The 14,081-nt window shown below is 42.9% G+C and overlaps 1 protein-coding gene across 2 annotated transcripts; it reads left to right on the forward strand.

The window, feature by feature from the left end:
- Positions 1–5,165: 5,165 nt before the first annotated feature.
- On the forward strand, positions 5,166–13,843 carry LOC106587579 (nucleotide-binding oligomerization domain-containing protein 2). 2 transcript variants are annotated; one of them, XM_014176101.3, is made up of 13 exons: positions 5,166–5,860; positions 6,269–6,567; positions 7,915–8,166; positions 8,405–8,525; positions 8,691–9,295; positions 9,460–10,649; positions 10,808–10,891; positions 11,040–11,123; positions 11,234–11,317; positions 11,433–11,516; positions 11,666–11,746; positions 11,905–11,988; positions 12,211–13,842. In XM_014176101.3, the coding sequence occupies exons 2-13, from the start codon at positions 6,319–6,321 to the stop codon at positions 12,281–12,283; spliced, it is 2,991 nt and encodes a 996-aa protein (XP_014031576.2). In that variant the 5' UTR covers positions 5,166–5,860; positions 6,269–6,318; the 3' UTR covers positions 12,284–13,842. The 2 variants fall into 2 exon arrangements, with proteins under 2 accessions (XP_014031576.2, XP_014031577.2); XM_014176102.3 differs by having other exon boundaries at positions 5,166–6,567; positions 12,211–13,843.
- The last annotated feature ends 238 nt before the right edge of the window (positions 13,844–14,081 follow it).

Genomic DNA, 14,081 nt, shown 5'->3' on the forward strand with positions numbered 1-14,081 from the left:
TACAATTTTCTTTTGAGATCTTAGCTGATTTATTTTGATTTTCCCATGATGTCAAGCAAAGAGGCACTGAGTTTCAAGGTAGGCCTTGAAATACATCCACAGGTACACCTCCAATTGACTCAAATGATGTCAATTAGCCTATCAGACGCTTCTAAAGCCATGACATAATTTTCTGCAATTTTCCAAGCTGTTTAAAGGCATAGTCAACTTAGTGTATGTAAACTTCTGACCCACTGGAATTGTGATACAGTGAATTATAAGTGAAATAATCTGTCTGTAAACAATTGTTGGAAAAATTACTTGTGTCATGCACAAAATAGATGTCCTAACCGACTTGCCAAAACTATAGTTTTTAACAAGAAATTTGTGGAGTGGTTAGAAAACGAGTTTTAATGACTCCAACCTAAGTGTATGTAAACTTCCGACTTCAACTGTATGTGCCTACTGTTTGCATATTGTACGTTGTGTGGAAAATGTCCAGATCAAAGAGAATGTTTTTGTAAAGATTAAATGTGAAGTTAGTTGTCTAGGTTGGATCTGAGTCACTCCAGACCTTGCCTCGTCATGCCCAGAGAATTGCCCTAAAGGCGGAAACGCCCATTTCTGACCGGAGGGTATAAAACATGTGAGTTAAGAATTAACATATTAGACTAAGGACCCTGAGCTGCAGCAAAGGTCTGAGTGGTCAGAGAACCCAAAACGCAACACGAGGTTGAAGAAGACAAAGGAACCTTTTAACAACCTATGCTACAGACGAGTAGCTGTATCTAAAGGGGGTGAATTCAAGTAGGACCACCCGGTCACCACTCTCCAAGGAATAGTGTGTCTACACTGTTTTCCTTCCCACGCTGGGATCATCCACACAGCTGATTAGCCCTCCTCCGAAGACCCCTGTTCAGAGCAAGGGCAAGGAAACAGACTACTAAGAGAAAGGACACTGACATCGTGAGAACAGAAAGTTACACCTGGTAACCGAAGATGGACTGTCATCAGAGAAGTCGGAATCCCGTCCACGCAGAGACACCCATCGGAGACCTTCAACACGTAATTACATCATTATACTCTGACCCATAAGAGCGGCAGTTCGGGGCAAGATTAGGGTTAAAATAAGCATAGCTGACAAATGCACCCAAGTGTCTTTTTCTCTCGTGCACTCTCTCTCTTTTGAAATCCCCATTTTGTGTAACACTTCTCATATTGTGTTGGCCAGCTAGGGACCTGTTTTATCGTACTAAGTTCTAATCAATAGCCTAGACTGTGTGTTTGTGTATCTTATATTATCATTTTAGCTTGTTAGCAAATAAATAATCAACTCAATTGGTGGGGTACAGATTTATTTAATGAGACTTTGGTTTGTGCAGATTCCCGGATTATGTGACATTCAGAATGAGACTGTAGAGCAAATTGATTAATTAGCGACTGTTGTAAAATCAATATTCTGATATTCTTTGAGTTAATTTGGGAAATAGAAAGTCAATAAAACCAAACTTTCCCATGGTGCCACAGGTTAATGAGTTAATAATTACCTGAATAATTTAATCAGGTAATTATAAACCGTTAATCATTCGATGAGCAGCAGTCATCACATTAATCAATACAACGTCACAACACTGGTTATAAGGACTCCTAATACAAACATTTGTGTTACAGATAATCCCAGACACCCTGGTGACAAAGGACATCTCCCAACTTTATGAACATTTCAAATAGAACAAATCTTCCTATTTGTATTTTGGTGATTAATATAGGGCAGACCGACATGTTCTCTACTTTCTCCCCTTTTCACTTGCCTCTTTTTTGCAGTAATGCTGCATTCACTTCGTTACATGTATGTATACATCCTATTCATACTATTGTGTCACGCGGAATGACGCTGGAGGGACGAAGCAGGTACGGGGAGTAAACATTTAATAAATAACTGACAGAGACGAGACAGGAACAGCGTCAGAAACAAATAAAAAGACAAAAGACAATCAATGCAGCAGTAGAGAACAGAGCAAGGGAACAGACAAATATAGGGGAGGAAATAAACATAAGTAAGTCCAGGTGAGTCCAATAACGCTGATGCGAGTGACGAGGGAAGGCAGGTGTGCATGATGGATGGCAGGAGCGTGTGATGCAGGGTAATCTGGCGCCCTCAAGCGCCAGGGGAAGGGGAAAGCGGGAGCAGACGTGACACTATTGTTTATAAATATAATAAAATGTTTAAACATATTGTCATTACTTAAAGGGCTGTGAAAACAATTTAAATGTCACAATATATTTAGGGATGCAAAACCCAGATACAAATCATGTGTTTATCTATTGCCATGGACGTAGCATCTTTCTTTCCCAATCCATTGGCAAATTACTTCAAACTGCATGTTTCTCATTTGATGATTTAGGACAGGGTTACTCAACTGGCTGTGGTTTTATTTGGCCCCTCAAGTTTTCTGAGCAACATGAATATAAATACTTTTTTTTGGAGGTAAGGAAGTCTGAAAGGCCTCTCATCTTTCAGTCTTATTCTATGCACAAAGTCTCTTGCTTTGCTACAGTCCAATTTCCCTCTGGAAAATATGCTGTCATATTTCACAACCAGGTCTGCCATCTTGTGTTTCCATTCATCTGATACTCCACAGGAGGCAATGTCAACATCAGTCAGACCCATGTCTTTCAACACATCAGCATAGGAGCGTTTTTCTGCCTGTTCAGTCGTGGTTCCAATGACATTCTGTGCAACATCTTGTTTGCATCACATTGACCACAGCAGCTGCTGTTTAACTCCAGGTCTTCCAATGCTATACAGGGGTATACATCTGCCAGTTTTGCATTACACTTCAGTGTAACCGGGCGATCTTGGAGATTAACCACCTCATGGGGATCCATTTGTCACCCCACAGTGGGCATACAGTACGACCCACTAACACACTCCTCTGTGCTGCTCGGGACGTTGTGGGCTCTACAATAACAGTACTGCCAATGGAAAAGGGCCATTTTCCTTTCAGCTTGCCCCAGACTGTGTTCATGTTTTGTGAATAGTGTCACACACCAGCTGAGAACAACAGTGGCAACTTTTTTTTCAGGCATTTTACTTCCTTGCCAACAGTCAACATTTTCCAGTATGCTTAAAAGTGCATCTGATTCATCAAAAAGGCCATTGACTGGTTGTGATATTGCTTTCCAATATCCCTCTGTACTTTTTAGTTGATGGAGGACGTTTCAGTACATTTGTTACAATGATCACGTCATCAGTTTGCCCTGGCACAACTAAGACTGGCACCAGCATCTTGCAGTTCATTCATTCGATATGGAGCTCATATTCAGATTTGGGATTGACCTGTTGCCCTCCACATCCCACGAGTACTACAGAAGTGTACATTTTCGAGCTTTCAGTTAAGACATGTTTTCGAATCAATGATTACTCAGCAGATTCACTTAACATACAGGCCATTGACCCACTATCAATGAGTCCTCTTAGTTCTACTGAGCCTTGCACAGTCACTGGTGCATAGAACAGACTTTCATTGCTGGTTATTCTCTGAATACGTTGACATATCACATTTGTGTTGCCTTGATTTTTCTCTTTGTATGAAGACAGTTCTATTTCAGGATCAGTTTCATTTATAGTTTTTAGCTGCACCTATTAGTTTAAAGCTGGACCTTGATTTTGTGGCCGCTGCCCGACTGGTACCTCTCTTCTAACCTCCTGCTTTTGTGGGCAGTCTATGGTTTGATGGCCAGGATTATGACATTTGAAGCACAGGCGGTCATTAAGACAGTGGGACCGAGTGGAGTGAGCCACATCTTTACATATAGCACATGGGAAGGAGGGAGACAGCTGTACAGTTCTGCGGGGCCCTCTTGTGGGCGGGGCGAGCAGCGTTTTGGTTTATAATAAACTGTTCTATTAGTGTTACAGGTTTTGTTATTGTCACCTGATCATTGCCACTCGGAACTCCTTGAACTGCTGAGCTAAGGACGAGGTGCTCTCAGCTCTCCTCTGTTTTTTGGATGTCTTCCTGTAGTGTCAATATGTTTTGCTGTTTTGCTTCCTCCTTGTAGCACATCTGTCATTTTGGTGGCTGTCTATCAATTCCTGAACTTCACCCACTGTCCATTTCTCCCTAGGCTTGCATCCGAATGCTGTGTACAGTTCATGATTGGGGCAGTGCTTCACAAATATCATGGCGACCGCATGACCCACGTCATCCATCTGTCTGCCCTGTCTTTGTAGACATTCATTAGCTAGATCTGCTACTCGGTTATGGCGCACCCAGTAGTCTAAGCTATTCTCCCCGTGATAAAGTTTGGTTTCATAAAAACCTTGAAGTGGCGTAGTAGAGGAGATGATCTCACCAAAATGCTGCTTCAAAATACTGAAAATAATCTCAGGGTCTCTGCTGATGTTTACAAGGGGGTTGCTGAGGATTCCTATCTTGACTAAATCCTTTTCCTCTCTATGAACCTTTCCATGATTTCATTACCTTGCTCTGGCATTTTGTGACCTTTCATTACCAAGTAAGTCTTCATCATTTCCTGCCACTCATACACAGTACATTTATCTGTTCCATCACCTCTGAAAGTGGGTGGCTCACACATGTCAGATTTCATGACAAAGTGAACCTTGGACCAATCTGGCATGCACACTGGGACAGTGTCGGCAGCTACCTTGGATGGAGTGATATTACTTGCTGACAGACTTGAAACAATACTGTGACCAATCTCTTGACCACTCTGCTTGACTAAATCAAGCATAACACTCTGCTGCATAAGGTATTCATCACCATTGGAGTATTTATCATCTCCATCACTCTGACATGTTTTTGATCAATAACATCCTCTTGTTCATTTACTGACGTCACACCAGCACTCCCGGTAAAGCTATGCTCTACCATTCTAGCTATCTGAGCCCCCCTACCAATACTGGGGGTTACAATATCACAGTTAACTCCCCTAGGTTATAAGTCCTCACTCACCAGTAAAAGTGGTGGATCACCATTGGGCTTGACCAGAGTACCTGGATTTTTTGGTGTGGACATGTCATGACGAATATTTAAATTGACTGTCTCATGAAGTTGACGGCAGGTGTAGTCCTCTTCTCTGGAGCACTGCTGTATTCCCGGTGATCGGCGATGGCTGATCTTGTAGATCCGGGTCACGCCCCCCCCCCCCCCCAAACAAAAACAATGGTAAGTCCGAAGAACTCTCGTATTGCCAACCTTACTACAATGGTAGCAAACATTGTTATGAATTCAGCAACACATAATGAAATGAAACTTTATTTATATCTCCCCTTTTCCTGAAGTGAATGGTTTCACCCACTACTCTACCCCGGAACTACGCGTTCTTTGATATCTACATTGCGCGCAAGGTTTATGGAAACTCAACATTTTCGCTTTGTCACATTTTCAAACTGATATTTTTTTGTTTTTATTATTTATTTTTTTGTGCAAAAAACGTGGGGCTCTAACAGACCTATTTGAAGGGACATTAATCATTGGAATAAAGAGACAGTATTTAAACAAATTCTAAACGTTTCATTGACATGTCACTTTCACTTTCCCTGTAAATAAACGGTACATGCACATGTGGTTTGTCATAATTCAATAGCTCTCAATAATACAATACTTTTAGAGAACTTGCAAATGCTTCACCTTGAAATAATAAGTTAATATGTTTATAGATTCGTTCTTAAATGGTTTAAGAAAAAGCCATAATTTACAGCGGGCAATTTAGCGGAATGAGGAATTGTGGAATGAGGAAGAGAGACAGGAGTTGACGATTCCGATTGTACCATTGGCGTGGACCATTCTGTTTCACAGGACTATAGTAGACAGACGATGATCTTGAAGAAATCAGACTCATCTCCCGCTGAAACGTAAGTTCCAATTTTATCCATGGTCTATTACAGATGTAAAGTTAAATGCAGATGTCACAGTTGCCTTTGAGGTTTATCATCACGTTTTGGATTAACCTGTAATCTCTTTGCCTTCTCTAAACTTGTTTGACTTTATCTGTATTTTTCCAAGTCAATCGTACTGAAATTTGTGATAAATTTTGGGTTGTGTTCATACGTTTCCTTTTTAGTGATGAATGTATTTTTATTCCTTGACATCACAGAGGAAATGAGAGTAAATCATGTGAGTGTGGCATGATGTGGTGTCAGACTTGAAACTGTGCCTGTGTGGATTTTTAGACTTGATTTTCCCTAACAAAACATTCAACAACCCCCACTAAAATGTCCATTATAATCCACATAATAATTCACATTTCCTGTTGCTGCAAGATTATTTTCCTGCTGTAGCAAACTGGCTCAAATTAAGATCCTACATCTGTATGAGTGCCCGGCAGCTGGTCCTGAGGCAGAGAGCAGAGCTTCTGCGTGCCCTGTGCTGTGGTGGCTCTTCTGAGGGTCTGGAGAGTGTATTGGACCTACTCCTGTCCCGGGGCATGCTGTTCTGGGAGGACTACCAGAATGTACGGGTACCAGGCCGTACTCTGTGTGCCAACACAAGGGTGCTACTAGATCTGGTGTACACCAAGGGAGATGAGACCTGTCGACTGCTCCTGGCTGCTTTCAAACAGGTAAGATATGTAGGCACAGCTCTTCACAGGTGATGCCGTTCTAAAGGATGTATGAGCATGTTTTGAACAGACTCATTACTGATGTATGTACAAAACATTAGGAGCACCTTCCTAATATTGAGTTGCACCCCCTTTTGCCCTCAGAACAGCATCAATTTGTCAGGGCATGGACTCTACAAGGTGCCAAAAGCATTCCACAGGGATGCTGGCCCGTGTTGACTCCAATGCTTCCCACAGTTGTGTCAAGTTGGCTGGATGTCTTTTGGGTGGTGGACCATTCTTGATACACACGCGAAACTGTTGAGCGTGAAAATCAGCATTGCAGTTCTTTGCACACTCAAACCGGTGCGCCTGGCACCTACTATCCTGTTCAAAGGCACTTAAAACTTTTGTCTTGCCCATTCACCCTCTGAATGGCACACACAAACCCAATCCATGTCTCAAGGCTTAAAAATAATTATTTAACCTGTCTCCTCCCCTTCATCTACACTGATTGAAGTGGATTTAATAAGGGATCATAGCTTTCACATGGATTCACCTGGTCAGTCTATGTCATGGAAAGAGCAGGTGTTCCTAACGTATCGTCTTAGTAAAAAGCCACTAGGCAAAAATGTTGAACGATACAAATCAGTTGCCATGTCCCAAAGATACAGATCATAACATAGGTACAGATCATTACATAGGTACAGATCATTACATAGGTACAGATCATTACATAGATACAGATCATTACATAGGTACAGATCATTACATAGATACAGATCATTACAAAGATACAGATCATTACAAAGATACAGATCATTACATAGATGCAAATCATTACATAGATACAGATCATTACATAGATACAGATCATTACATAGATACAGATCATTACATAGATACAAATCATTACATAGATACAGATCATTACATAGATACAGATCATTACATAGATACAAATCATTACATAGATACAGATCATTACATAGATACAAATCATTACATAGATACAGATCATTAAAGATACAGATCATTACATAGATACAGATCATTACATAGATACAGATCATTACATAGATACAGATCATTACATAGATACAGATCATTACATAGATACAAATCATTACATAGATACAGATCATTAAAGATACAGATCATTACATAGATACAGATCATTACATAGATACAGATCATTACATAGATACAGATCATTACATAGATACAAATCATTACATAGATACAGATCATTAAAGATACAGATCATTACATAGATACAGATCATTACATAGATACAGATCATTACATAGATACAAATCATTACATAGATACAGATCATTTTTATTTAATTGTATTGCTTTCAACCAGGTCCTCCCTGAAGCCCAAAGAGCTGGCCTCTCTTTTGGAAACTGTCGTACTGCCGATATAGAAAATACAAGAGATGATACAAAAGAACTACATGGTACAGCTATCCAGACCCTACAGACAGACAGGCCTGGTCTGGTGAGGAGGCTAAGGGACCGTATTGAAGGAGCTCTGGAGGTCCTGCTGCATACGGGCAGCTTTACACCATCTGATTGCGATGAAGTACAGCTACCTCTGTACACCCCCTCACAACAGGTAACCAACCGCACCCTGAGACCAGTATAACAGCTTTATTTATATCTACATGCCTGGTATGATGTAGAGTACAATGATATTACACAACGTCCCTGTCCCTCTTGGAATTAAATTCCAGTTTGCACATATTTGAATCTAAACAGGTCATGCTGTCCCTAGACTTTTTAGTAATTAGACATGTTATTTAGGTTCAGATAGTAGGGGTAAATGTGAATTAATTGACTTCTTTGTCATGTAGGCAAGGCGTCTACTGGACCAGGTCAGATCAAAGGGGGAGCCTGCAGCAAAGGTCCTACTGCAATACTTTCAGCAAACAGAGGACCATCCCTCACCATCTATCCAAGAGGCTCCTCCCAAAGGTACTGTATTATATCACAAAGCACTAAAAGTCACACGGCTACTTGCAAGTCGTTTGCATACAGCACTAACACATAGCTGTTACACTAATACTTCTTAGATATTATATTGTTTGCTATGATGTCCTGTATATTTCAAACATTCTTATTATTTGTGTGCTGCTGCAGAGTGCTTGTCCTATCAGAAGAAGCTGCGCAGCACTGTGTCAGCCCAGTCACATTTCCTCAGCACGTATGGAGGAACCAGCAGTCTGTCTCTAGAAGACATCTACACAGAGGTTCAGCTGGAGCTTGCCCAGGGTGGCAGTGAGGCCCAGCCCCAGACTGGTGCTCTGGGGCTGGAGGACGTGGTGGGCCTGGTGGGCACCCTGAACCAGGAGGCTGACACTGTGCTAGTCTCTGGGGAGGCAGGCAGTGGGAAGAGCACCCTTCTCCAGAGGCTGCACCTCCTCTGGGCCAGGGGGGCGGCTCTACATGATTTCTTCCTCCTCTTTCCCTTCAGCTGTCGCAGGCTGAGCTCGGAGCAGAGGGAGCTGTCTCTCAGAGAGCTGCTGTTCCTGCACTGCTGCTGGCCGGACGGGGACCAGGACCGAATCTTCCAGTTCATCCTGGACCATCCGCACCTCATCCTCTTCACCTTCGACGGCCTGGACGAGCTCATGCAGAGCTTCTCAGACTCAGAGCAGAGGCACTGCTGCCCCACCCAGTGTGCCCCAGTCCCCACCCTGCTCTTCAACTTGCTGCAGGGATCCCTCATGAAGGGGGTGAGGAAGGTATGTTTTATGTATACGGCTAAATGAGATGTGTAGGATTTTTATGTGCAATGTATGTATTGTGTATGTGTCGACTAGGCAATGTATAGTGTTTATGTATAAAGCAGTTCCTGTATCAAGACAATTTTCCCCTCAGGGACAATAAAGTTTATCCTCATCCTAAGGTGGTGACCAGCCGGCCAGAGGCAGTGGGACCCAACCTGAAGCGGTACCTTCGCAAGGAACTCCTCTTGAAAGGCTTCTCGCCCGGCGGGATCGACTGCTTCGTGAGGAAGCATCATCGCGACCCGACGGTGGCCACCAGGGTCCTGGAGTCTCTACGAAGCAACACAGCTCTACTGGGCCTGTGTCACATCCCGGTTTTCTGCTGGATTGTGTCCAAGTGTTATAAGGAGCTGCTGGGCTGTGGAGAGGGAGAGGCCAGTCCCCAGACCATCACAGATGTTTACCTCATGATCCTGCAGCACTTCTTCCAGCGCCGGGCCTCTCAGAGGAACACCATGGGGATAGGATGGGTGCAGGAGCACCAGGATACTGCCCTGCATCTGGGGCAGCTAGCCATGGAGGGCCTAGGGGCCTCTTGTTACGTCTTCACAGGCACAGAGCTACAGAAGTGTGGGGTGACCGAGGAAGATATCTGCATGGGGTTCCTCATTCGTAGTAAAGACCTCTCCTCCGCTACTAACTGCAAACACTACGAGTTCCTGCACATTACCATGCAGTGCTTCTTTGCTGCTCTCTACATTGTCCTGAACAATAACTTGGACCGCTCCACCATCCCTAAGCTCTTTCAGCTGCAGGACAGGCAGCCACAGCCTGGCTTTCACAGGATGTGTCTGGGGCACTGCTTGATCCAACAAGAAGGGGCCTTGAAGGAGGCCAATACGGCAGCAGAGACCCCCAACCTCCAGATAACAGCCACTTTTGTGTCTGGGCTCTTGTCTCAGCGCCACCGCAGCCTGCTGCTCCTCTCCTGCCCTGGGCCCACTCTGGACAGGAAGTCCAAGCAGGTGGTGACGTGCCTGTCCAAAGGTATGCAGAAGCACTTTAAATCCATCCCTCGGCCCGTGGAGGGGGAGAAGAAGAGCATGCACGCCATGCCGGGCTTCGTGTGGCTCATCAAGTGCATCCATGAGATGCAGGACAGCAGGATCGCCAGAGACACTATGGCTAAGCTAGAGGTGGAACACCTGAAGCTGACCTATTGTAACATAGGCCCTGTGGAGTGTACTGCGCTGGCCTACGTGCTCCAGCACCTTAGGAACCCTGTGGGGCTTCAGCTAGACTACAACTATGTAGGAGACGTTGGGGTGGAGCAGCTGCTGCCTTGCCTGCATGTCTGTCACTCTGTATAGTAAGTGTGGAAAGCTTCACCATGCTATTTACTATGGCACTCACTATGGGATTATTTTAGCATAAACATGTTACCTTGTGCCAGTAACACAAGACACAAGACACAGGACACTAAACTAAAGCCTAATAATAAGACCATTTTTTATTTCACTCCCTCAGCCTGAGACACAATAACATATCAGATGAGGGAATCCGTAAATTGATTGAAAAAGGCATCCAGTGTGAGCACTTTCAGAAGATTGCGTGAGTATGGCCAAATCTATTTTCCACTGTCAGGTGACCTATAGCTAGGCTATGGTGGCTTTAAACGTTCTATGTCAAATATGCAGATGTAAAAAAGAAAACTGATGAGGTTATTACCTTTATTGATCTTGATTAATGTCTCTGAAAGGCTCTTCAACAACAAGCTAACTGATGCCTGCACAGAGTGCTTCGCTCACCTCCTGAAGATGAAACAGAATTTTCTCTCTCTAAGGTGAGGATATTTTTCAACTCTCACCATATAAGATACTGTACAATGTTACCTCACACAGCAATCGCTAAAACCATATTCAATCGAACACTTTCTCTGACTTTGCATTGCAGGCTGGGAAACAATAACATCACAGCAGCAGGGGCAGGGCAACTGGCGGAGGGACTGAGGTTCAATCGGTCACTACAGTTCTTGGGGTGGGAAGCAGACTACCCTATCTCTCTGAGAATTACAAAGTTGTTTTTTTATTGTTTTATCACAATGCTGTAATAATATATCTGGTTGACCATTTTAATCCTCTCTGTTTTTTAGGCTTTGGGGAAATAAAATAGGTGATAAAGGTGCAGAGGCCATTGCCAATGCTCTAAAGGACAGCCAAACCTTGGTGTGGCTCAGGTAATGTTAGACTAATGATAGGTTGAAACATGAACATTACTAACACATCCATACTATCATGGGCAACTATATGTCCAGACAGCCCTGTTATCATTAAAATACTTAAACATAGGAATAAATCTTACTGTGAGATGTATGTTTCATGGCAGCCTGGTAGACAATGGTGTTGGCAGTGCAGGAGCATGTGCTCTTGCCCCACTCATCAAGAACAGTACGCTAGAGGAGCTGTGGTGAGTATATTGATACCACATCCTGAATACTGAAAAAGACTTTGCAGCTACCCACGTTCCGTTTTGCCCCAACTGACATTTTGAAAGTTGTGGTTGTGCTATACATTTGTGATTGTGCTAAACACATCTTTCACTCTGCTCTCTCATGCCCACCACAGGTTAACCAAAAACTGCATCACAAGAACAGGTGTGGAGTGTCTAATACTGGCTCTTGAAAGCAACACTAGTGTGAAGGCAGTGTGGTATGTTAACATAATGCTTTGATCATTAAGACAGTTATATACTGGCTGAGAAATGTAATTTAAAAGTGTTATGTCCTATACATACAGTACAGTATGCTGTAGTCTCCTATGCCTCCCCCATACCTCCCCATACATGTGAAGATTGGATCTCTAATCACTTAAGAAGGTCTCTACTCCAAAGACTGTAAATTAGAGTTAAGTGAATAATTGTTTTCTCTCTAGGTTGAGAGGTAATGAGCTCAGCCCAGAAGAGGTGGAAGAGATGACACAGCGGGAACCCAGGCTTACATTCTGATGATGCCAAGTGCGGGTCAACTATACTGGAGTATTATTGTTTACAGCCATGTGGATATCTGTTTGTAATTTATGTAACTTCTTTAGTAGCATTTCCCTTCAAATGGTAGTTGTGTTATTTATAGGTTATTATATGTTTCTATGTACATTATGGATCATGTTGGATGTGATGTTCTCAATGATGTAAACAGTGTGGGCAAGCTTGTTTTATCCATTCACAATAAGTAGCAACTTCTGACCTGCTCTGCTACTACAGGCAGCTTGTTTGGTAGCATTCTTTTCATATTAGTCATATTAGTCATTGTGATAAGGAACTGGTCTGACACTTGTTTTATGTAAGCACCATTGGGTGTGAGCCTATTGTTTCTGGCTAATTATCAAATAACAGTCAGGTATTTGAACTGGTACATCAGTATTCTTATGTACTCTACCCTATTGTACACTGACTGGCAGTGCTAGTATGTTTGATGACATGGGTTGATTCAGCAGTTACATGACTCTTATTTTATCAGTGAATCACTAACAGTGATTACATTAGTCCTATTGTGTCAGTGATCTATGGTGGGGATAGAATGGCTTGTTACGTTATGTCTCCTTGCCTACTGAGAAATGTTAATGTAGGCTATTACATTTTAAAAATGCACTATGCAGAAATCTCTCTGCCGTTTTCTGGTTCCAAAAAATCGAATAGTTCGCTTAATTTCAGTTTATGTGACAACAAGCAAGTGTAGTGTAGAGAATTCCAAAAGGTTACATATTGCAGCTTTAATTTGAAGTTAAACAGCAATTCAGTGTACTATTAATGAAATATAATTTCTCCAAAATATAATATGAAGAATTCACGTGCTGCTTTTATCAATATTTGCACATCATTCTGCACTCATAACAAGTCATTTGCATGTCAACACACACACGCCTGGTTTGAATGACATGAATCTGTGTACACTGTACAAGTCACAGTATAGAAGATCCCAGACCTGTCAACAGCACTGTTAATGTGGGAGGCAATCAATTATGTATATAAACCCTGGACTGCTGATAGTTTGTATTGGCCATTGAGAGGCTTTGAAGTAGACGTCGACCAATTATGATTTTTCAACACACATGAACAATGAACACTTTTATTTTAACTTAATATACTGCTCAAAAAAATAAAGGGAACACTTAAACAACACAATGTAACTCCAAGTCAATTACACTTCTGTGAAATCAAACTGTCCACTTAGGAAGCAACACTGATTGACAATACATTTCACATGCTGTTGTGCAAATGGAATAGACAACAGGTGGAAATTATAGGCAATTAGCAAGACACCCCCAATAAAGGAGTGGTTCTGCAGGTGGTGATCACAGACCACTTCTCAGTTCCTATGCTTCCTGGCTGATGTTTTGGTCACTTTTGAATGTTGGCGGTGCGTTCACTCTAGTGGTAGCATAAGACGGAGTCTACAACCCACACAAGTGGCTCAGGTAGTGCAGCTCATCCAGGATGGCACATCAATGCGAGCTGTGGCAAAAAGGTTTTCTGTGTCTGTCAGCGTAGTGTCCAGAGCATGGAGGCGCTACCAGGAGACAGGCCAGTACATCAGGAGATGTGGAGGAGGCCGTAGGTGGGCAACAACCCAGCAGCAGGACCGCTACCTCCGCCTTTGTGCAAGGAGGAGCAGGAGGAGCACTGCCAGTGCCCTGCAAAATGACCTCCAGCAGGCCACAAATGTGCATGTGTCTGCTCAAACGGTCAGAAACAGACTCCATGAGGGCCCGACGTCCACAGGTGGGGGTTGTGCTTATAGCCCAAC

Source organism: Salmo salar, chromosome 26, assembly GCF_965601325.2.
Source record: "Salmo salar chromosome 26, fSalSal1, whole genome shotgun sequence".
Taxonomy (NCBI): Eukaryota; Metazoa; Chordata; class Actinopteri; order Salmoniformes; family Salmonidae; genus Salmo; species Salmo salar.

What these genes read in the sequence shown, in the direction of transcription:
- LOC106587579 (XM_014176102.3), top strand. Translation starts at nt 6,319, where the DNA reads ATGAGTGCCCGGCAGCTGGTCCTGAGGCAGAGAGCAGAGCTTCTGCGT. An exon ending in TGTACACCCCCTCACAACAG is followed by an intron (nt 8,167 to 8,404) that starts GTAACCAACCGC and finishes TTTGTCATGTAG; the next exon opens with GCAAGGCGTCTACTGGACCA. An exon ending in CAGAATTTTCTCTCTCTAAG is followed by an intron (nt 11,124 to 11,233) that starts GTGAGGATATTT and finishes TTTGCATTGCAG; the next exon opens with GCTGGGAAACAATAACATCA.